The sequence below is a fragment of the Eretmochelys imbricata genome, chromosome 14 (genome assembly GCF_965152235.1).
Source record: "Eretmochelys imbricata isolate rEreImb1 chromosome 14, rEreImb1.hap1, whole genome shotgun sequence".
Lineage (NCBI taxonomy): Eukaryota > Metazoa > Chordata > Testudines > Cheloniidae > Eretmochelys > Eretmochelys imbricata.
The window spans coordinates 47944522-47966840 of NC_135585.1; the positions used below are offsets into that span (position 1 = coordinate 47944522).

Below are 22319 nucleotides of genomic sequence, written 5' to 3' on the forward strand. Positions count from 1 at the left end.
CCCGCAGCATCCCCCGTCCTCATTCTGCCTCCACCCAGGGCGGGGGGGGGGGTGACCTGGCTGGTGCTTTTTGCTGCTGGTGCTTCGTTCCCACCCCCCTCCCCCCCCCCCCCCGACAGGGCTGTGGGGACGGGGCTGGGCGGGGGAATTACTGAGAGCCCAGCGATCCCTGGGGGGCAGGAACAGGAGCCGGGGGGGGGCATTGACACCCCGACACTGGCTCCCCCGGCGAACTGCCCCCGCGCCAGCCCCAACCCCGCCAGCTCCGAGCCCCTGGGGGGGGGGGGGGGGCTGGGACTTTCAGAGCAATTTGCTCCGCCCCACCCAGCCCGGGCCAGGGACCCTTACTTTAAGTTTCCGCTACTTTGGTACTTTCAGTTTTGAAGCTGGGGGGGGGCTCGGCCCCGTCAATTCAGCTACAAATTCACACAAATAAGGATGGCGGGGCCGGTCTCCAGCCCTCCGGCTCCGTGACCCCGTGTGCGGAACCGGGGCTGCAGCCTCGGTGAGTGACCTGGGGCCTTATGGCGCAAGCTCCCCGCAGGGAATGGCCGGGTTCCCCCCCCCCCACTTTGTTATTTCCAGACTCGGTGAATCCCTCCCAGCCCCACCCCAGCCTGCAGGGCCATCGCCCCGGGGGAGGGCAGGTGCTGTTACCGCCGCTGCCCATATTACAGGTGTCTGCCAGGGCAGGGGGAGCTTCTCCGCCCCCCAGAGCTCTGTCAGTGGGCGTCACTGGGGGGAGGCCGCGAGTCTGAGCCCTGGAGCCCTGGTCAGGCCCCTTCCTGGCCAGTGCTGGCCGCTCTGTGGGCAACACTGGCCCCGGCGGCTGTCCCAGCGTAGGGGAAGTTACAGGCACAGCCTGGTTCCCTGGGAGGGTTTTACACCACCGCCAGCCTGGCCGGGGCCGCACGGCTGGGTGCGGCGTGAGCCTAAAGCTCTTTGTCTCTGAGGGCACGTCCACACTGCGGCTGGGAGGTGCGATTCCCACCATAGACAGACAGACAGACACGTGCTCCCTCTGCTCAAGCTAGTGCAATGAAAGTAGTGGTGTAGCTGAGGGTAGCATGGGTGGGGGCTTGAGCTAGCCACCCAAGTACGTATCTGGGGGGGGGGGGGTCCAGGCGGGTTTGTTTTCAGGCACGTCACCCGAGCTGCTGGCTCCGCTACCCCAGTTAGTGCTACGTGCTAGTTTAGGTGTGTTAGCACCAGGAGAGCTATCACATGGCTATCTATCCCCCCCACCCTCCGGGGGGAAGCTCGCTCCCAGCTGCAGTGTAAATGTCCCCTGAGAGAGGTTTCAATGTTACAGATCCCAGGGGGCACAGAGCTGGGGTGACCCTGGTCAGAATTCATCCCTGACATTTGCACCCAGGCCGGAGGCAATGAGGGTGGGTCACTGACATGTAAAATCACCAGGGCCGGGGACTGATCTGGGAGATCCCCAGAGAGCCCTGACCTGGGACAGGTGTGGTCAGGCGATGGAGCCCCTTTACCACAGCAATCAGTGGCCATTTATGCCACGCTGGCTTGTTTTCCTTAATATGTCCCATTCCACAGCGGTGTCTGAATGCCCCAACTGAGATGGGGATCCCTTTGTGCTGGGTGCTGGATACACCAATAGTGAGGGACCGTCCCTGCTCTCGAGAGTGTATTACAATCTAAATATGAGGTGCAGCCATGGTGTGAGCTATGGACCGGTTGCTGGCACAGTGACATCTAACCCTGCTCAGAGCCAGGGCAGACGAGGACTATGGGGGAAATCCCTTCTCTTCGGGTGCATTGTAGGCAGCTGTGAGGCTTGTTACCTCCTCCCCACTGCCCCGTGGCACTGTCCTGTCGCTGCATCACACTCACTCACCATCTGGTTTGTTATTTCTGCTGTTCCCCAGACCAAGCTACGATGACGGGGAAGGTTCCCTCGTTCTCCCCCGGCTCCACAGTGAGCTCCGCTCTGCCGGGCTACGTCGCTCTCTGCCTCGCTCTACAGGTTCACCGGCTGGCGTCAGGTAGGAGCTCCGGCCTCCTCGCTGGGTTTGCTGCTGTTGCTATTGTTGGTCATCGTCCATCTCACATCACTGCCTTGTCTTATAAGCCACGTCTGCTCAACCTGCTCACAACCAGCCACATGGAGAAACCACAGGGGACGTCTGGGTCCCCAGTAGCCATGTTTGCTACCTAGACACAATCTTGTCAGGTCTAGCTACACACACGCTGCTGCAGTGACTGGAGGCTTCTAAGACAAAGAACACGGTGAGCGCCATTACAGGGCTCACAAACTCTTTAAAGGGACACTACCAAATTCCTATCTACCGCACTGACAGACTGACTGAAAGTCACAGATCAGACTCTTCAGGCACAAACAGATCATGAATCCCCGACTCTCTCTGGTTATGAAATGAAAACCCACAAGTCATTCATACTGCACTAGACACATCTGACTCAGGCTGAGAGGGAGACCTCCTCTTACAATGAGGATGGGAGGATATTTGCTGGCTTCTTCATTCTGTACCCTTGGTGAAGGCCTTGTAGGCCTGGTCTACACTGCGGGGGATCGATCTAAGTTACGCAACTTCAGCTACGTGAATAAAAGCTGAAGTCGACGTACTTAGATTGACTTACCGCGGCATCTTCACTGCGGTGAGTCGACTGCTGCCGCTCCCCCGTTGCCTCTCACGGCGCAGGAGTACGGGAGTTGATGGGAGAGCGCTTGGGGACAGATTTATCCCGTCTGGACTAGACGTGATAAATTGATCCCCGCCGATCCGGCGGGTAGTGAAGACATACCCCTAGTGACCCACTCCACCCCTGGGGCTGCCTGCACAGCTTCTTGGGCATTTTGGTTCCCTCCTGCTGGGGTTTCTGTAATGATCTTGGGGCTCATTAAACAACAACTCAGTGAAAGGGAAAGGAATAAACCTTTTAATAAAACAAACTCGACAGCTTTTGTGGTGAAGAGCTGAACACAGCTACACTGAATTCTCAGCCTCAGATTCCAGGGCACATCTCTAAATTCTGATGCTCATAATACTGTCCCTCATGAGGGAGCATCTCGAAGGGCATAGCTACACTTGCAGATGTAGAGCACTTTGAGTTAAACCAGCCTTTGGAGAGTGCACTAGGGAAAGCGCCGCAGTCTGTCCACACTGACAGCTCCAAGCGCACTGGGCATGGCCACATTTGCGGCACTTGCAGCGGCATTGGGAGCGGTGCCTTATGGGCAGCTTTCCCAGCATGCAAGTGACTGCAAGGTGCTTTTCAAATGGGGGGGGGGAGTGTGACCGGGAGTGTGTTGTGTGTATGTGGGGAGAGAGAGAGAGAGAGTGGTTTTTGGGGGAGGCTGAGAGCATGTCAGCAGGCTATCTTGTAAGTTCAGACAGCAGCAGACCCCCCTTCCCCCCCCCACCTCTCTCTCTCTCACATAGCACTCCACACTGATGTTTGCTTTGTCTCGGAGCAGAGAAGTAGCCGGTTGTCAGAAACGGAGCTTTGAAAGGGCACATCCGCATTCCTGCAGTGATTCAAAAACAATGAGAAGAGTGGCCACGTGACTTAAGGGGATTATGGGACGTTTCCGGAGGCCGATCAGAGCGCAGTAATGCAACACCTCGTCCACACTGACGCCTGGGCCTTGTAGCCAAGGCGCAGCAAACGTTATTCCACTCGCCGAGGTGGAGTACCAGGAGCGCTCTAGCTGCGGAGTCAGAGCGCTTTACATGCCTTGCCAGTGTGGACGGGGAGTGAGCTCGGGCGCCCGGGGCTGCTTTAATGCACGCTAACTCGCAAGTGTAGCCAAGCCTTTAGTTATAATCTTCCACAAACGTATCTCTATATCTTCCCTCTTAAAAAAAACAATTAGCTGTTTCTATATATGTATATAAGAGTTAACAACTACCCAATAGCACATGCATTAAATTCTCAACCCATCTAGTCTATTTCCATAAATCACCTCATAAATTACCTAGAGAGGTGAGGTTACCAGGACATCTCTCTGGAGTGAGTCTTTACCACTCATTTTCCTCAAATTTCTCTTCTCCAGGCAGGTTAGCAAGTCTCTATGGGCCTTTCAGGACATTTAATCTCCCTCTCTGATCTTCTCATTGGAGTCTGAGTTGTTCTCCTTTGCCTGTTGATGATAAAGGGATCAATCAGTTGGGAAATGCCAGAGTCCACGTCGACTGTCAATGTATTGGAACTTTCTGGGATTATACATAGATCCCTTTGATTGCATCAAAATGTGTCCCCTTGATTTGTCTGGACTACAATCCATGGCAAATTGCCTAAAATCTGCAATGGAAAATTGCAGCCCATTATCGCTAAAGACTTCATCTGGAATTCCATGTCTGGAGAGGATTCCCTTCATGTCATCTATCACTGACTTACCACTAGTACTGTGCAGTGTGCAAATTTCTGGATACAGAGAATAATCCTCTGTGACTATGAAATAATCCTTTGATTGCCAGGTAAATACATCAGTACCTGCCTTCTCAGAAGGTCTTTGTGGAACTGGATGAGGTCACAGTGGCTCTGCTTGTTCCCTTGTTGGCTTGTATTTCAAGCATGAACAGCAGTTTCCTACCACTTTAGTGATGATGTGATTGATCCGTGGTCAATACAGCACCTCTCATGCTCGTTGTTTGCACTTCTCAATTCCTTTTTGGCATGTAATGTTCCTCCAATTTAGTCAGTATTTTACTTAACTTCATGCTTTCACCTTCTTCAAACGCAAAGCTGTTCTAAATATCCAATGCTTCCGCCTCAACAACAGGCAAAAAGATTGATCATTTTACTTGATCATTTTTCTCTTCTGCCCCTCTGGCTACTAAATACAAGTCAAATCTCTTTCTGAATTTTTTCCAGTTCTCTGCAACATTGCCTGACAATTGCAGACTGAATGGAAGTTGCGACACATCCATTTTTGGCTTTTTTCCCCATTTTAAGCTATTTGAGCTACTATTTTGCTCACAAAAAAAAGCCTTTGTTCTTCTCTGTTTGCTGCTGCATGTACTCCCCTTGCCTCCGCTTTCAGTTGCAAACACAGGAGTTAACTTCAAAATGACTGCAGTCTCCTTCTCGTTCAGCACTTCTGACACCATGTAATGATCTTGGGGTTCAATAAACAACAAACCAGTTTGTTAGGAATAAAACTTTTAATAAAACAAAGCAGAAAGTTTCTGTAGTGAATTGCTGAACACGGCTACACTGTGTTCTCAACCACAGCTTCCAGGGCACATCTCTAAATTCTTGAATTTCACAGGTGCCAACTTTCAGCTTTCCCCGGTGGGGTGTTCCACCGTGGCTCTGCCCCTTTCCCCAAGGCCCCACCCTTGCTCCACCTCTTCCAGCCCCTGCTCTGCCCCCTTCCCCAAGGCTACACCCCCACCCTGCCTCTCCCGCCCCAGTTCAGCCCCCTCCCCCAAGCACGCCCTGCCCTTCCTCTGCCTCTTCCTGCCCCTGCTCCTCCCCTCCACCCCAGAACCCCTTGCCTGCCGCTGATCAGCTGCAGGTAGGAGGTGCTGTGGGGGAGGAGCTGATCTGCAGGGCCCTCTGAACACCTGATCGGCGGGTGGCTGGTGGGTGCTGAGCACCCACTATTTTTTTCCGTGGGTGCTCCAGTCTGAAAATTATAATTATACACATCTCTGCATGCCCCAGCTGCAGTCACTGTGTTAGGTGCAGCTGGGTTGACTGGTGGAGACATTGGCTGGAGCAGCTTGGTAGAGCTGTGCTTGTGATTTGAGGAGATCCAGATCTGAGTCCCGTCCCCCCGCCCAGGCATGTGATGAAAGGAGAGAGGTGCAGGTGTACCTTGAGGGATCCTGCATCCCTTAGTTCAGCCCTGAGCTGTGTAGTTGTCAGTAGCAGGGCTCAGGGGCCTGCTTGCCACGGGGATTGTCTGTGTGTTTGACAATGGGGAAGGGGACATATAGTGCTAGATAGAATCCTGGGAGTGTGGGTGGAGGGGCTGTTAAAGGGGGTGAAGGTTTGTAAAATGTAAGAAATGTGGGGCTGTTTCTGGGCAGTCGCTCAATGTTGAGGGCAGAACGGGGTGGGTTGCTCCTGTACAGCGCAGCTCACCTAAAACAAATGTTCCCTTAGCAAGGAGAAGGTGTTTGTGCTGCAGTTGTCATGTGCCCTGATCCCTGAGGGACGTGCTCTATCTGCACAGGCAGGGTGTGGGCCTGTGCCCCAGCGTTTGTTAGGTCATTGCTCAAACAGGGCAGAGTTAAGGTCGCTTCGGCTTGTACCTTAATTCTGCATTTGCTGGTTTTCAGAGGCCTGAGTTTTGCTGAACTCAATTTTCTGGAAGGACGTGAGATACCGCTGGGAACTTTAACTCTGCATTAGCAAAGATTTTGTCAGTGACTTTCCTTCCTAGTTTCTTGAACAGAAAGAGGACTCTTTGTAGTAGACAGTAGTGGCCATTTAGGAGGTTGTAGTTCTCACTTAGGTTTGCAGCTGATACACGACTGTGGCTCGATAATAACAAAAAGCCCTAGCTTTTATATAATGTTTTTCATCAATAGAGCTCAAGGAACTTTATTCATTATTCCCATTTTACAGATGGGGAAACTGAGGCACAGAGCAGTGAAAAGACTTGCTCAAGGTCACCCAGCAGGCCAGTGGCAGAGCCAGAAATAGTCCGAGTTCAGTGGTCTCTCCGCTAGGCCACATGGTTGCTATGCTGTTCCTCAGCACTCCTTGCCCCGTCGACACTTTTTGTTACAGTGCAGTGGGGATAATGGGGTTGTGTTTTGAAGGGTTTACAGTGTGTAGTTGCTAACAGGGCTGGTGAGAGAAATCTGAGACACAGTCTGTATCCCAGTTTCATGACAGTTCTTACAGTGATTGTAAGTGTGAGATAAAACTGCTGAGTCTGTCTCCTTCTCCATCCCCTGCCCCACCATCCCTCACAACATGTAGCTCCCCCTTCCCCCTCCAACATTCCAGCTCTCCCTCCCCTTCCCACACCGTTAAGCCATTAGTTAGCACTGTCGAAGCCTTTAAATATGTAAGATGTTGCTCCTCGCTGTCTCCAGATGGGATAGACATACCTGCGCTAGTTCTGATCAAGCTATCGTGCTATAAATGGCAGAGTAGACACAGTGGCATGAGCAGCCTCCCTGAATATGTACCTAGGGTCCTGGGCAGGATCATACCTGGAGAGCTAACCCATCCGCCCGCTCACACCACCACGGCTACGCTTTCTCACACTAGCTCAATCAGAACTAGTGGGTGCATGTCTGCCCACACTGGAAATTATACCTCCAGCTCAAGGTGGAGACGTCCCCTCAGTGTTACCAGCTCGCAGAATTTTATCACAAGTCTCATGATATTTGATGTGTTTCTTTAAGCCACAAGTCCTGCAGGCCTGTGATTAGGTGAGAATCTCAGCTTTCAGTTTGCTTTAAAGTAAGTGTCTGTCTGTCCCTTGTGGTTGCAGATAAATGCTTGGAAATGTGACCCCAGTCAACTTTAAAGGTTCAGAAATCAGAAGGCCAAGAACAAGCCCAATTTTATGATTTTAAAAAAAATCTCTATTTTTATGCCAATCCCATGATTTTTCAGGGGGTTGACTCCTGATTTTTGAACACTTCAAAGATGGCAATAAGCACCCAGCTGCACTTACATTTCTGCCTGTCTTGGTTCCTCTCCTATTTAATTTTTCTTTCCCCTCGATACATTTCACAGCACAGTTCACAGTGACAGGACCTGACCATCCGATCACTGCCTCCCTAGGCGGGGAGGCCGTCATGCCCTGCCACCTCTCCCCCAGGATGAGCGCTGAGGACATGGAGCTGAGGTGGTTCCGATCCCAGTTCTCTGCAGTTGTGCACCGGTATAAGGATGGACGGGATCAGTATGGAGAGCAGATGCCGGGATATCAGGGAAGGACAGAGCTGCTGAAACATAATATCACCAGTGGGAGTGTTTCCCTGAGAATACGCAATGTCCAACTTTCTGACCATGGACAGTACACGTGTTTCTTTCAGTCCAGTGTCTCGTATGAAGAAGCCTCACTGGAACTGCAGGTGGCAGGTCTGTAGCTTGTTTTACCTCACTAGCAGCATAATAAACGGGGCAGGAGAGCTCATTGTGGGAGGACTCTGGATGCTTCTCATTCACACATTGATACCCAGAATCCCCTTTCAGACTCTAGTTACTGAGCAGCAGCTGCTCTCTGAGAATGAACTGGAGGAATTTCACATCTGTGCTCTGCACTCTGCATATTTTTCTAAACCTGGCTTTGTTTTAACTAGAATGGAATAGAGTTCAAACATTCCTCAGCCATTAAAACAGCCCCACCATTCCCATGTCCCAGGCTCTATTTCTATCAGGTGACTTTCCCAAGTTTGCTTATTTAAATACACCGTGTGTTCTGTACAGCATTCCCAAGATGTTTCCATTTTATGAACCAGAGTTGGGTTGGTGCCGAGTGTCTGAGCTGCTCAGCATTTCTCAGGAGCTGGCCACGTATTTATTTATTAACTTGCAGTTTTCTCTGTTCGCTTTCTATTGGAATTGCCTTATTATTTTCCATCGAGGATACACTCAGGATCTCACGAAAGCTTATGGTCAAATAAATTGGTTAGTCTCTAAGGTGCCACAAGTACTCCTTTTCTTTTTGCGAATACAGACTAACACGACTGCTACTCTGAAACCACTCAGGATCTAATTTCCACAGATAGAAATCAGTATCAGGAAATTATAGAGGAGGGAAAAGATCTCCCAACCCTCAGATAAACACTTGCCGTGTATGCTTACATAGTTTCCAGTGACCCTGGGTTCTGTGCATGCAGAGGGAGAATTAATTCATTCTTCCTCCTCTTGTTCTCTTTGCTAAATGCATAGAATTAACACAGGTTTATTCCATTCGTCTCTAGTTTCAGGCTCTGACCCCCACATATCTGTTGCTGGTCACCAGGACGGAGGGATCCGGGTTGTGTGTCGATCGGCAGGCTGGCACCCAGAACCTGAGGCTCAGTGGAGAGATCACCGTGGGCAGTTGCTACCATCTGCCTCTGAAAAAACATCTAAGGAGGCCAGTGACCTGTTTCAAAGCCAGATTTCTATTGTTATAACAGAACATTCCAACCAGGACTTGTCCTGTTCTGTCAGGAACCCGCTCCTCAATCAAGAGAAAATATCAACAGTTTCCATAGCAGGTCAGTGCCCGCCCACACTGCGCCGGGGATAGAATGGATGTGGCAGATGTCAGTGGGGTGTTGTATGATTGTGTGTTTATATATATTTTTTTCTAGCTATTCTCCTAGGAAGGCTTCATGTAGTACATGCCAAAAAACTAAATCAGTATAATAGAACCACCAGGGACCCAGGCCTGCAGTCCAGATCCAGGCAACTCTCCCACAGACAGAGCTCTCAGCTAAGCCAGAGTAAAGACCTAGGGACCAGACTATCACTATTATATTTGTGACCCGAGGTGCCTAGGGTAGCCCACACTGAAAATGCTAAGATCAAGGTAGGCTGTAAAAAGGAGAGCAGATTCTCCCAGAGAGCCAGCCACATTACCAGATCAATACAAGTTTGGATCTTACCCAAAATACCACACTGCCAGCCAATCCTTCAGTAACTAAAACTAAAGGTTTGTCATAACAGGAAAAAAACAAGAAGAGAGTTATTAAAAGGTCAAAGCAATCAGACACGTACATATGACTTTGGAGACCATATAACAGGTTCTTAGCAGCACTGGTGATTTTTTCTGGGTTGTAAAGTCCCTCTGGAACACACCAGAGCTTGGATGGGTCTATCAGTCCTTTGTTCAAAGCTTCAGGTTGTAGAGAAGTTACTCCAGAGGTGAGAAGTCGGAATGAAGACAAAACGGAGAAGATGCAGCTGCCTTTCTATATGGCGTGTACACTCTTTGTCCCAAACACAAGCTCACAGCACGTGAGCATTAGAAAAGCTCTTGGAGTCCCCTGTTCACAGGCATGTCCCTACATGTTCTGCTAACTCATAGGTGTAGCCCCTGGCTTCTCTCAGTGGGTTCATTGTACAGCTGATTGCCCTTGATGGGCCATCAAACACGCTAGATAGTGCTGATGCCAGTCCATCTGGGGGTGTCACCCAGATACACAGCACAAGTTTGAGATATCAATATGTCACATATATTTATAACTCATGATACAAAGATGATACATACGTATAAATAAGCTTATCATATTTAGCAAATCATAACTTTTCCACTGATCCCTTACATGGTGTATCTTGTAAGAGCCATTGCAATTTTGTAATATTGGTACCAACAATACTATAAATGTTCACCTACATTCTGTAGAGTGTCACAATATTAAATTTCATAAAAGTGAGGGAATTCAGAGTGAGAATCTGCATGGCCCCATTGACCCTGATCTCCCCTGAGCATGTACTTTCTGATGGTGTGTTACACAATCACACAATGGGCCCAGTTCTTCACACACAAATCAGTGGGAGATCTAGACACAGAAGGGTCAGACCCCAAATCAGCAGATATGAAATATTACGTAGGTGTATCCTGAGTTATAGAGCGGGAAGTGCAGGGAGCCTTTATATTATTCACTGCCAGCTGTCATGATATTTTAGTGAGTCTCCTGATAGTGCCTGTTTCAATTAAAGCCCTGGCCACTAGAATTGAGTGTTTTTATATCAGAATCTCAGCTTTACTTAAAAAAACATTTCTAACCCTCCTGCTTGCAGAGACAAGCTTGAAAACATGGCCCCTGTAGGCTCTCAACCAGAAGGCAAATACAAAGGAACATTCATTATTTTTTAAAATCTCATGATTTGGGGGTTGGATTCATGACTTTTGACACTTGGGACGGCAATGCTGCTATCAAATATTATTGTTAATATAGAATTAATGTTTTAGTCAACACTGAACAATAACAGCACCCACCGTACTGTCAGGGGTATTTGAACGGAGGAGCTGAGACGTCTTAAAAACCAAAGTCCTTTAATGCAGCCAGTGTTCTCCCACAGCAGCACCTGGCTCCCTTACAGTGGGCTACTGATGAGGCCATCATAGAAAAATTTCACCTTCACTTTCCATTACCCCAGCCTCTCTCGCAAACCACCCGCCTACACCCAGCCAGTGGGGAAGGGGAAGCCCATTTCCATATTTAGGATTCTGCTTATCTCAAGAGCTAAGGTCTGCACTGTCCTGTCTGAATTTCCTGACTCATATTTTGTGGCCATTGATTTCAGAGACCACTCTGCATGGACAATCCTCTTGGGGCTTTTACGTGTACTGTAGAAGCTCAGAGTTACGAATACCTCGGGAACGGAGGTTGTTCGTAACTCTGAAATGTTTGTATTCTGAACCAAGCATCATGGTTGTTCTTTCAAACGTTTACAGCTGAACATTGACTTACTAAAGCTTGGAAACTTTCCTATGCAGAAGAAAAATGCAGGTTTCCCTTTATGTTTTTAGCAGTTCACGTTTAACACAGCACTGTCCTGTATTTGCTTTTTTATTTTCTGGTCTCTGCTGCTGCCTGATTGTGTATTTCCAGTTCCACATGGGGTGTGTGGTTGACTTGTCAGTTCATAACTATGGTGTTTGTAACTCTGAGGTTCTACTGTATCTAAAAGAGGTGCTGTCATTCAACCGCAGCGACTGGATTCGAAGCAGGAATTAATTCAGGACATTTCTTTGGCCTGTGTTGTGCAGGAGGACAGACTAGATCAGGGGTTCTCAAACTTCATTGCACTGTGACCCCCTTCTGAAAACAAAATTTACCACACGATCCCCCCTGAATCTGAAGCCCAAGGGCTTAAGCTGTGGGTGGCAGGGCAGTAGCCCAAGCCCTGCAGCCCTGGGCTGAAGCCACACTGAGTCTAACGCTGGCCCTGGCAACCCCATTAAAACGAGGCCGTGACCCACAGTTTGAGAACCACTGGACTAGATGATCACAGTGGTCCCCTCTGGCCTTAACATCTGTGAATCGATGACCTTATATTTTAATAAAAAGAATAAATACCGAGACAGAGGAATGTGAAAGAGTGTAGGAGAGGAGGGGAGGTGCCACTGTTCTACACAGTGGCAAGGAATGACCGGGTCCAGTTTGGCTGCACCTGAGAGATTTAAGAGAGTCAAAGCCCTGGGCAGTGTGGCTTTTAAGACCTCAGGGAGCGAGATAACAGAAACAGGAATCAGCATGAGGTCTCCCTCCTTCCTAACAAGGTCTGCAGAGCGCTGGCCACAGGCCACCAGGAACGTCAAGGGCCAGTGCTCAGCCCAGCCATGACTAGGGCTCTAGTTTTGTACCTATGGTATTTTCCAGGGGAAAACATCTGTGGGGGGCGGTTGAATGTCTAAGCTCCTGCTGGTGCGTGTTTCAAGGACACATCCTTTGGTGAAAGGGCATTTTCACTCAGCTGTACTGGTGCCACCTCAGCTTAGAGTTTATAGTTTTCAGTCTGGGAATCTCTACGTGAGTGAACGTACTTCTGCATGTGGTGATCGATTGGATGATGAGTTTGTAACCAGCGAGGCTCCCCCTTCCCTTGTGTCCTCTGTGTGTGTGGGTCACACTGATGTGTTGTGGGAAAGGGGATCCACACCTCTCCATCCAGCCCTGGCATAGGGTCATGGGTTCAGAGGTAACTCTGGTTTCACTAGTTTTTTCTGTTTCCTGCATGTTGTTTTCTAAAAATTCTGACATTAAGAGTGACATTTTCACAAGCACCTAAGTGAAGTGACTTGAAACTCTCATCCCCATGGTCTCTGCTCCTTCTGGGCCCATCTACACTACAATTACAGCCATGGCAGGGTGTCACCCAGACCCAGCTCCAATCTGTAGTGTAGTTGGGATGTTAGCCATATTCCAGAGCTAAGATAAGACTTGGACTCCCACTGGCTTTGTAATAAAGCATGAGGGCAGGGGCAACAGAAAATCCCTAAAAGTGGGGGGGCCACCAATGCCTGAACCGTGGCCCTGCCCGCACCCCACCCCTTCCACCAAGGCCCTGCCCCTTCTCCCTGAGACCCTGCTCTCATGCCGCCTATTCCTTCCGAGGCCCCACTCCCACGCCGCCTCTTCCCCCCCATGACCCCACCCCCGCTCCTCTCTGGTCCTCCCCCCATTGCTCGCCCTTACGGCCGGTAAAACGTGGGAGGGCTATGCTTTTAAAAGTGATGGGGCCATGCCCCCCAGGCCTCTCCTGTTCCTGCGCCCCTGCATGGAGGAGCCGTATCTCACCAGGACATCCATCGGGAGCTCCCATAGGATTCCTTCAGCCAGTCATGCCGTGTTGTCACTGATCACCAAAATCCAGCATTTCCCCTCAGTGGCCCAGATTCACAAAGAGACAGAGACATTGTGAGACTGAGCATTGCAGTGCTTAGCTTTTAGGGACCTAGAAATCACTGGAGCAACACTGGGATCCACAAAGCCTGACTTAGGCACCCAGGCTCCCTGTACAATGGATGAGGAGGGACCTAAGAACGGGATCCACAAAAGCAAGTACACAAGGCGGGGAGCTGCCTTAGCTAGCCATTGGGAGATTCTGATGAGAAGGGTGTTTCCTAAGCCCTGCCCCTTTCCTAGAGTTCAGTGTCAGATGCAGGGAGGCACCTATCTCGGCTTGTGATCCAAGAACTGGAGCTACTTGAGATGGGTTGCCCCACCCTTTTGTGTCACCTGATGTACTGGGGTTCCACTGGGCCTGCCTGTTCCTGCATCCGATGAAGTGAGCTGTAGCTCACGAAAGCTTATGCTCAAATAAATTGGTTAGTCTCTAAGGTGCCACAAGTCCTCCTGTTCTTTTTGCATATTTAATAAGTCATAACCTTTCCAGTGATATCTCACATGATCCATTTTGCATGAAACATATCTTAGTTATGCACTATTCATATTATAACCATATCTCTATAAAGAATATGGGGCATAGTGCCACACCCCTCACCTGGGGTCAGGCAGCTTAGGCAGCGAAGTTGTTTCTTGTGAGAACGAGCTAGGTGCCTGCTTCACCCTGCACAAAATGGCCAGAGGAGGAAGAACTCTCCTCTTGTCTTTTCACCCAGTGGTTAGAGAAAGAAGGGATTTGAAGAGGGGTTTCCCCCTTGCAGGGGAGTGCTGTAAGCACTGAGCTATGGGGATACTCTGAGGTGGGTCTCTCGGTCTCTCCTGTTAAAGCTGATACACTTTGGATAAATAATTATAGAGACACGGGAGCAGGACACTCGTCTCCCACATGGGCGCCTTAACTACCCGGCTATGGAGTCACTAGTACTGCCTCGGTCTGTCCCAGGGGCTAAGAAGTAGATAGTACCAGCTGGAAGAGTTTTAACCGGAGAGATTGAGGGTACTCCAGACACCAGAATGTGCCTAGCTCAGTGGTTAGCACATGCCCCTCAGCTATGAAAGTTCCCTGTTCAAATCCTGTCTCCCCATGCAGTGCAGGGAGAGAACTGAACCGGGCCCCAACATCCTGGGTGAGTGCTCCAACCACTAGGCTGGAAGGTATAAGATGGGTGACTCTACCTCCTCTGGCTGGATTTTGAATGGAGGCTGATGGAGAGAGGTATCTGGGTTCCTAGAGCGAGGCAGCAGTGAGCAGGCCCAGAGGCATGTGGGGAACTTTTACCCTGAAAGGTTAGGCGCTGAGTGAGTCAAGGTGCCTCAAGGGACAGGTGGAAGTCAAGCAGAGGTTTTCCAGGTTGCAATGGTGCTTAAAACTGGGGTTTAGGTGTCTAAGCGCCATTGTGGATCTGGGCCTCAGTGTTTCCAAACTAATGGTACTTTCCTTTGCAGAGCTGTTTTTCCCAAGGGTCAATCCCTGGATGGTGGCTCTGGGGGTGATCCTGGCTCTCCTGGCTGTTGTCATTCCCCTGTCCAGTTACTGCATCTGGAGGCAACACAGAGCAAAAGGTAAAGTGACAAGAAGGGAGAATTCAATGTGACCAGAGGGACAATGTCATTAAAAACAAACCATGGGACTGAATTGATTCAGGTAATTAATTCAGTGTTCTAAAGAGAGTTTGGAACAATGGGAGATGGACAGAGGCTGTGGGAGAAGGAGGGGTTGAATTAATTATTATTCAGAAACAAAAAAGCTTCATTTAATGTGAGTTACAGTTGCTCTCATCAATAAACCGAACCATAAAAAATGAGGAAATACAATGTAAATGATTAAAAGTCAAGTACAATCTCTAATAAAATAACAAAAAGCATATATGATATCTTTAGAAAATGAAACACCACTCTTCACTCCGACCAGAATACATCCTAATGTATTGGTGTTAATATTTACTTTCAATTTTAATAACTATTGGCTTACACTAATTGTGTTATAATATTTTTTCTTTATTAGTTATTTTAATGGTCCTTAAAATGACCAAAACGTATGGTTAAATAGTGCAATTATTACAGTCATTGTAAAGATGACTCATTTTGGACATATTTCTTATTTATTGTATAAATATGTTTCTTATCTTTATCATCTGTATAGAATGTTTGGTGGTGGTGCTCGGGCTCAGCCTTTGGCCCCAGCAGCCCCAACAAGTCTAATGCCATCCCTGGCAACCCCATTAAAATGGAGTCGCGACCCCCTTTGGGATCCCGACCCACAGTTTGAGAACTGCTGCTGAAGCAGGCTGGGCAGAAACGCTATCCCACAAGGAGTGATTTCGGCTCTCGCCATCACTTAACAAAACAAAAGACTCCTAATGGAGCCTTAACCAGCTTATCTTTGAACAGTGGGGAGGAGCTGGTTAGCCCTGCCTAGGGCTATGTCTACACTACACAGCTTTTAGCTACATGGCTGTATCGCTTCAGCCGTGCCGCTAAAACTTGTGCAGTGTAGCCGCTGTTTGTCGGCTCTCCTACTCACAAAAAATTTCCACCCCCCACGAGCGGCATTTGCACTGTCGACAGGAGAGCGCTCCAGCCCACAACGCACTGTTCACGCTAGCACTTGTCACGGCAAAGCTTTTGTCTTTTGGGGGGCGGCGGCGGCAGGGGCGGGGGTTAACATTTCTGAAAGACAAACGTTTTGTTTTTTAATTGCCAGTGTAGACATAGCCTAGAGACTCTCGGGCAGAGCCCTGCCTCTCAGCAGGGACACCAGTCTTCACCCCCTCTTCCCTTTCACAGGGTTCTGGCATCCCAGCCCCCTGCTTAGCGAGCTCATTTCAATTAAGGGTGAGCCCTTCAATCAGGACAGGCTAAGCAGAGTTCTGCTGCCCTTTACTCATACAATAAGGATAACAACATTTCATTACCACTGCACTCAGTACTAAAGTGATTTGTAACCCAGCACCAGCCAAAGTTGATCACTTTGGGCAAAACAGCTTTGTCTGCTGGCTACCTAGGCAGAGTCGGTGTGTTCATGTAAATACAATCTGGTCCTGAAACCTTTTCCCCTCCCCAACTAGCTGTCAGGGGAGAGCTCATTCAGACCCTGTTTACATCCTCCCCCCAGCTCAGAATGTGTTGTCCCAGCCAGTCACGCTCCGGATTACACCAATAGCATGAGTTTGCCCCAAAAGATCTGAGGAAACCTATATGGCTGCCACAAGCCTGTGAGCTGAGTGTATTGCTTCTTCACTAATCACCCCAGGTGCATCATAAGTTATCCTGTTTACTGGCCTCATAACCCTGTCGCACCTATTGAGAGTGGGTATGGCAGGGGGAACGTCGTCTTGGGCTAGGGATGGTGAGTGTTCCTCTGAGGTACCTCAGCTACTGGCACATCCCCCTGCATCTCTTGTTCTGGTGCTGGAAGGTCTAGGGTACCAGGGACACCTTCCATTTGTATGTCCCTCTGTCCAACAACCTAGGTGTGTTATCACTGGCCTGTTTTTCTTCCAGGAGATCTGGGAATGTTGGTGGGACAAGCTCATTATCCCAGGCTGATCTCATTGTTGGCATGCGTGTGCCAGCAACAGGCCTAAATGCTTCTTCCATGGGGTTCAGAGCACTGTGCCCATGCTGTGACCTGGCTGCAGTAGTTCAGACCCCCATTGTAACCCTGTCAGGGACACGGTGGCTGATGATGTCATTATGCTTCTTGCGACAGTGTCCCTCTGCCCGTTTTCTCTTCTGTGCTGATTGCCTGCCAGTTCCAACCCCCTCCCACCCAGTCCCGTCACCCCAAACTCACCTGCACCCCCATCCTGCTCCCCTCCCTTCCATTACAGTAGAATGTCAGAGTTATGAACACCTTGGGAATGGAGGTTGTTTGTATCTCTGAAATGTTCATAACTGCACAAAACGTTATGGTTCTTTCAAAAGTTTACAACTGAACAATCACTTACTACAGCTTTGAAACTTTACTGAAACTGCCCATCACCCCAACTTCACTCCATCCCCCGTCCTGCTCCACTCCCCCTCCCTTTCCATGTAGCTCATCCCTCCCCCCTGCACAGCGCAATGTGACTGTTAAATCGTGGCACTGACGTGCCATTTGCACCATCACTCTGCTTGTGCGTTCTGCCCCTTCCCCCGCCCTGTGCCTGTCTTGTCTGGTTAGACTGAGCCCTTCGGGGCAGGGACTGGCGGCTACTCTGTGTCTGTGCAGTGCCCAGCACTGGCCTGGGCTGGCCACTAGGCGCTGCCATAACACAGAGAGGGGAACACACTTTGTTACTCATGTAGGCTGAATTGTACACCCAGGTGGGCCCACCGCCCACTACGGACACGTCCTTCAAACCCACACCCCATTCTGGGCAGATCCCTATTGATCTGGATGAAAATTGGAAAACCAAATTCCATTAAATGTGGCTTTTCCATGTTTCTGATTTCCACCAAAATCCATAGGGTTCTGCACAGGGCTGGAGTTGGGGAGGGGTCTTGCTGGACTGGGGACAAGTTACCTGGCTAGGGCAGTGGTTGGAGGGGAATGAGAGGCACCCTGACCCTCACACTAAACCCTAATCCTAACCCTGAGGTCACTGCTTCACCCTGTATCCTGAGATTTTAGTGCAAATCAGGCTTTTACAGATTTCCATTTTTCACCAAAATCCGGAAGGTTCTGCCCATTGATGCCTAAAACATGCCCTGAAACGGAGCTGATGGGACGTGGTTTTCAAAAGTTATCACATTGCAGACAGACAGACAGACAGAAACACCATCAAGTTGAGTGTGGGGCGTCACTTCCCTCAGCCAATAATAAGAAGTTGATTTTCATAAAAGCTTTAACCTCAAAGTAGTTGTTTTATTTGGGGATAATTATCTGAGCAGACCTTTAGTGTGTGTTCACTAGGACCACAATTCAGCAGGGTAGTTAAGCACATGCCGCACTTTAAGCCCATGAGTCAATCCATCCCGGTTCAGCGTGTGCTTAAGTGTTTCACTGAATCAGGCTCTAAAACAGAAGCACTAGCTGCTTCAGGAGAAGGTGCGAAAACCCCCCTAGTGGCTGATGATGGATTAACCTGCCCCCAGGGAAAGTTCCCTGCTGACCCCAGTCCGTTAGCAATTGGCTTATGCCCTGAAGCAGGAGGGCGTTTCTCTACCTTCCAGAATGCTTGCGTTTTTTGAGAACTGTGATAAGTCTGGAGATTCCCATTTCCATATCAATGCCTGGGCTTTTTTGAATCCTTTGTCCATTTGGGTTTTTTTTCCTTTGTTTGTCTGTTTTGTTTTAATTCTACCCAGTATAAATCTGTATGTTCTCATTATCAGTCTAAATGTCCTTTTGTTTTACTCCTGCTAAACTCCTGGCCTCAATGCTATCTTGTGGCAAGTTGTTCCACAGGCTAAGTATGCACCCTATAAAACAGTATTTCGTAAAATCATACAATCATAGGACTGGAAGGGGCCTTGAGAGGCCATTTCCTCTTACAGTTTGAAATTTGCTGCTTTTCATTTTATTTGAGTATCCTCTTGCTCTTGTATTAGTAGAGAAGGTAGGTCTGAGCACCCAATTTCTCTCTCTCACTCAGTGCTTTGCATTTCTCTGTCATGTCTCCTATCCAAACTAAAATGTGCCACCTTTTAAAATCACTTCTTATACAGATGTGCCTTCAGGGCTCTAATCATTATTGTTGCCCATCTCTGTAATGTCCTTTCTGAGATGGGGTGACCAGTGCTGCGCACAGTGCCCAGGTGAAGGACTAGTTAAGTATATTTTTCTATCTTGTTCTTTCTGCATCCTAACTCTTCATTCTTTACACCATTGCTGACACTGAGCAGAGATCTTCATAGAGCTGTGTACAGTGAAGCCTGGGTCTCTTTCCTGAGTAGTTACAGTTAATTTAGCACCCTGTAACCTTTCTGAATAGCTGTACTTATTCCTTGCCATGTGCCTGACCTTACTTTGATCAATACTGAATTTCATCCGCCCTCATGTGGCCCAGGCTTGATCCCTCTGAAATAACTCAAGATTTCTCTGGCCTCATCTGACCTAAATAGCTCTGTGACATCTGCAAATTTCACCACCTCTCGGCTTATCCCTTTTTCCAAGTCACTGATAACTATACTGAACACCAGTCCTAACCGAAGACCCAGCTTTGAGGCACCCCACTGCGAACTCTGTTTCCATGGTAAATTTTCACCATGTATTGCTGCTCTTTGTTTTCTGTCTTTGAGCTGGTTTCTGATCCAGGACAATACTTTACCCCTCACCCCATGATGACTTAGGCCTGGGCTACACTAGGGGTGGGGTTCGAACTAAGATACACAACTTCAGCTACGCTATTCACGTAGCTGAAGTCGAAGTGTCTTAGTTCGACTTACCTGGCCGTCCTCACGGCGGCGAGTCGACTATGGCGGCTCCCCCGTCGACTCCGCTTCCTCCTCCTGCCGAGGTGGCGTCTAGATGAGACGCGATAAATCGATCCCCGATAGATCGATCACTACCCACCGATCAGGCGGGAGTGAAGACGTACCCTTAGTGTCCTTAATAACCTTTTGTGAGCAACTTTGTTAAAGGCTTTTTGAAAGTCCACATCAATGATGCCAGTGGGTTCTCCTTTGTGCACTATTTTACTGACATACTTAAAGCAATTTAGTAGATTAGTGGGGCACAGGTTTCCTTTCCAGCTCTGCTAGTCAGACCTTATCCTATCATTCTCATATAGCTGTCTTAGAAGTCTGTTTTCATTCTTGTTTCAACCCGTGTAGCAGATAATGACGTAAGGCTCACTTGTCTGTAGTTCTCAGGATTACTCCTACTAAAATTTTAAAGTTGGCTACAACATCCCCAACCCTCCAATTCTCCAGAAGTGTAGCTGATGTTAATGAGATGTATATTATTGTTAGCAGCTCAGCCATATCGTCTGATGTCATTTGAGAGCTCCTGGGATTTGCCATCTGGCAGGGATCTACATTGCTCTTGGTGGCTGCTGGCTCTTCAGTTTGTCAGTTTGTTCCAATATCTCCTCTTCGCTCCGCGATCCCTGATCTTTATTTCCTGAACAGAGCAGCTCCAGGGCAGGTCTCTCCCCAGCAACCTCTGTGGTGGAAACTGATGCAAAGAAACCAGTCAGTCTCTCAGCATTGTCCCTCCCCTCCCCAATTGCTCCCTTTCCCTGCTACTGATCCAGGGGACCCATCGATTCTCTCACAGGCTTCCTGATTCTGCTGGACTGAAATAATTCCCTGGTATTTGCTTTATATCTCTGGCTGTTCACTCTGCTAATTCCATTTTAGCCTCCTAATGCCCATCATGCACTTCACCCGATGCACTGTATGCTCCTTTCTACTGGCTTCACAGGGTTAATATTTCCATTTGCTGAGGGATCCCTGTTTGGCTCTAACAGCCTCCTGCACCTGGCCAGGTGGTCGGGTGGGGTTACTGTATTTCTCCCCTTGCTGATTCCTTTGTTGGTCAGGGGGTGCAGGTGTCTGGCTGCTGATATAGCCTCCAGACTGAGTCTAAGGATTGTAACTTCCCTGCTTTCAGGTCTTTTTGACTCACTTCTCTTCTGCAAGATAAAGTGATATTGACTCATTTCTCCTTGTTTTATTTTTAGGCAAACTCCAGGCTGAGCTCAGTAAGTTCCATTCCCCCAAGTATCACCCTTGTCTGACATTGTCTCCTGCTCAGCGTGTCAGTGTTCAGGGGCGTTCTCACCCCTCTCTCTGTGTTTGGTTTCAGGGTGGAGAAGCGCCCAGATCTACTCAGGTACTGTACATACGGCTGATGTTTTATCCATGGTGAGGCCCCACCTTCCCCTGGGATCTGTCTGCTCCTTTCCCTGCACGAAGCATTTTTCTGTGACATTCAATAGGCTAGAAACAGCAATATGACTGAGGTGGATGGAAAGGGGCAAACAAAACCCAGGTTTATTGCAGAGCAGGGACATGCCCCCTTTGGGAAAGGGCTGATTAGTGATGAAATGCTGCCCCCTGGTGTCACCTTTGCAGGGGGTAGCTGGGGTCTGCAGGAGGGACATTCTTATCTGCCCATAATTGATCTGAACTGCCAACCTCTCTCTTCCCAGCAGCAGGATCAGACCAGGCTTTAGCCCACAATTTCCTTCTGGCGTAACGTGCCCAGACAGGAGCTGTTCAGTGTCCCCTTGGATTTTGGGGGAGGAAGGCCCTGTCCCCACTGCCAGGGCAGACAGGTTTTTATATCCAGCTTGTGACACTCCCCTGACCCAGTTACAACAAATTGTGCTGACACGGCAGCTTTCCTGCCTCACAGCCGCGACTCAGCTGCGTGTGCATTTGCTCCCAGCCTGCTGCCTGACTGTGTGTGAGCCCTGGTGCCTGCTGGGGGAGTCTGGGCAGCTCCCCGGCAGCTCCAGCTCCAGGGGCTGTGTGCACACGTCACAGCACCACTGGCCCAGGGGTCCATGCACTCCGGAGTGTCCTTTCTCACAGAGCTGGGAGGGAGGGGGGCACCCTGGAGAGTTACACAAACATTTTTAGGGGTCCTGTTAGGGTCGCCACCTCTGCTTCACGTACACCACCTGTCCCCCCACCCAGGGCACTGTGTCCCCACCCCCAGGAGAGGGCACCAGCCCCTGCAGACTCCTGTTCGTTTGGCAGCCCCAAGCACCAACCTCACCAAGTAGGACATGGCACTAAATCTACCCCGCTGCCCCCAGCAGTGAGCCCCCCACAGCCGATACCTGTGTGATGGTGAATGGTCCCTGCTGGCCCTGAGCTCCCCATTTCACTGACTGCTCCCAAGCTGTCCCGTCCCCGGGGCTCCCAGACACTCTGGACCCAGGGGTCCCTCTGTGCAGGTACCACCACCCCACAGGTCCCCTGCTACAACCACGAACACACCCGGGACTTGTAATGTCCTGGAGAGACTCACAGATTTCCCAGGACAGTGACCTGAACAAAGGGACGATCCTAGGAAAACCTGGACAGGTGCCAATCCTAGGTCCTGTCCACACAGCACAGAAACACTCAGCTGAG

At 49.4% G+C, this 22319-nt stretch overlaps 1 protein-coding gene across 2 annotated transcripts in view; it reads left to right on the forward strand.

Annotated features, from left to right (window-relative positions):
• Positions 1 to 363: 363 nt before the first annotated feature.
• The window catches only part of LOC144274701 (butyrophilin subfamily 1 member A1-like), a 28875-nt gene continuing 6919 nt past the window's right edge, over positions 364 to 22319 (forward strand). The window contains exons 1-7 of one of the 2 annotated variants that reach the window (XM_077833731.1): positions 364 to 505; positions 1893 to 2009; positions 7693 to 8040; positions 8886 to 9167; positions 14754 to 14870; positions 20918 to 20938; positions 21043 to 21069. In XM_077833731.1, the coding sequence (XP_077689857.1) occupies positions 1904 to 2009; positions 7693 to 8040; positions 8886 to 9167; positions 14754 to 14870; positions 20918 to 20938; positions 21043 to 21069 (901 nt within the window). In that variant the 5' untranslated portion in view covers positions 364 to 505; positions 1893 to 1903. The remainder of the gene's footprint in view (positions 506 to 1892; positions 2010 to 7692; positions 8041 to 8885; positions 9168 to 14753; positions 14871 to 20917; positions 20939 to 21042; positions 21070 to 22319) is intronic. The other variant, XM_077833732.1, reaches the window with a different exon arrangement.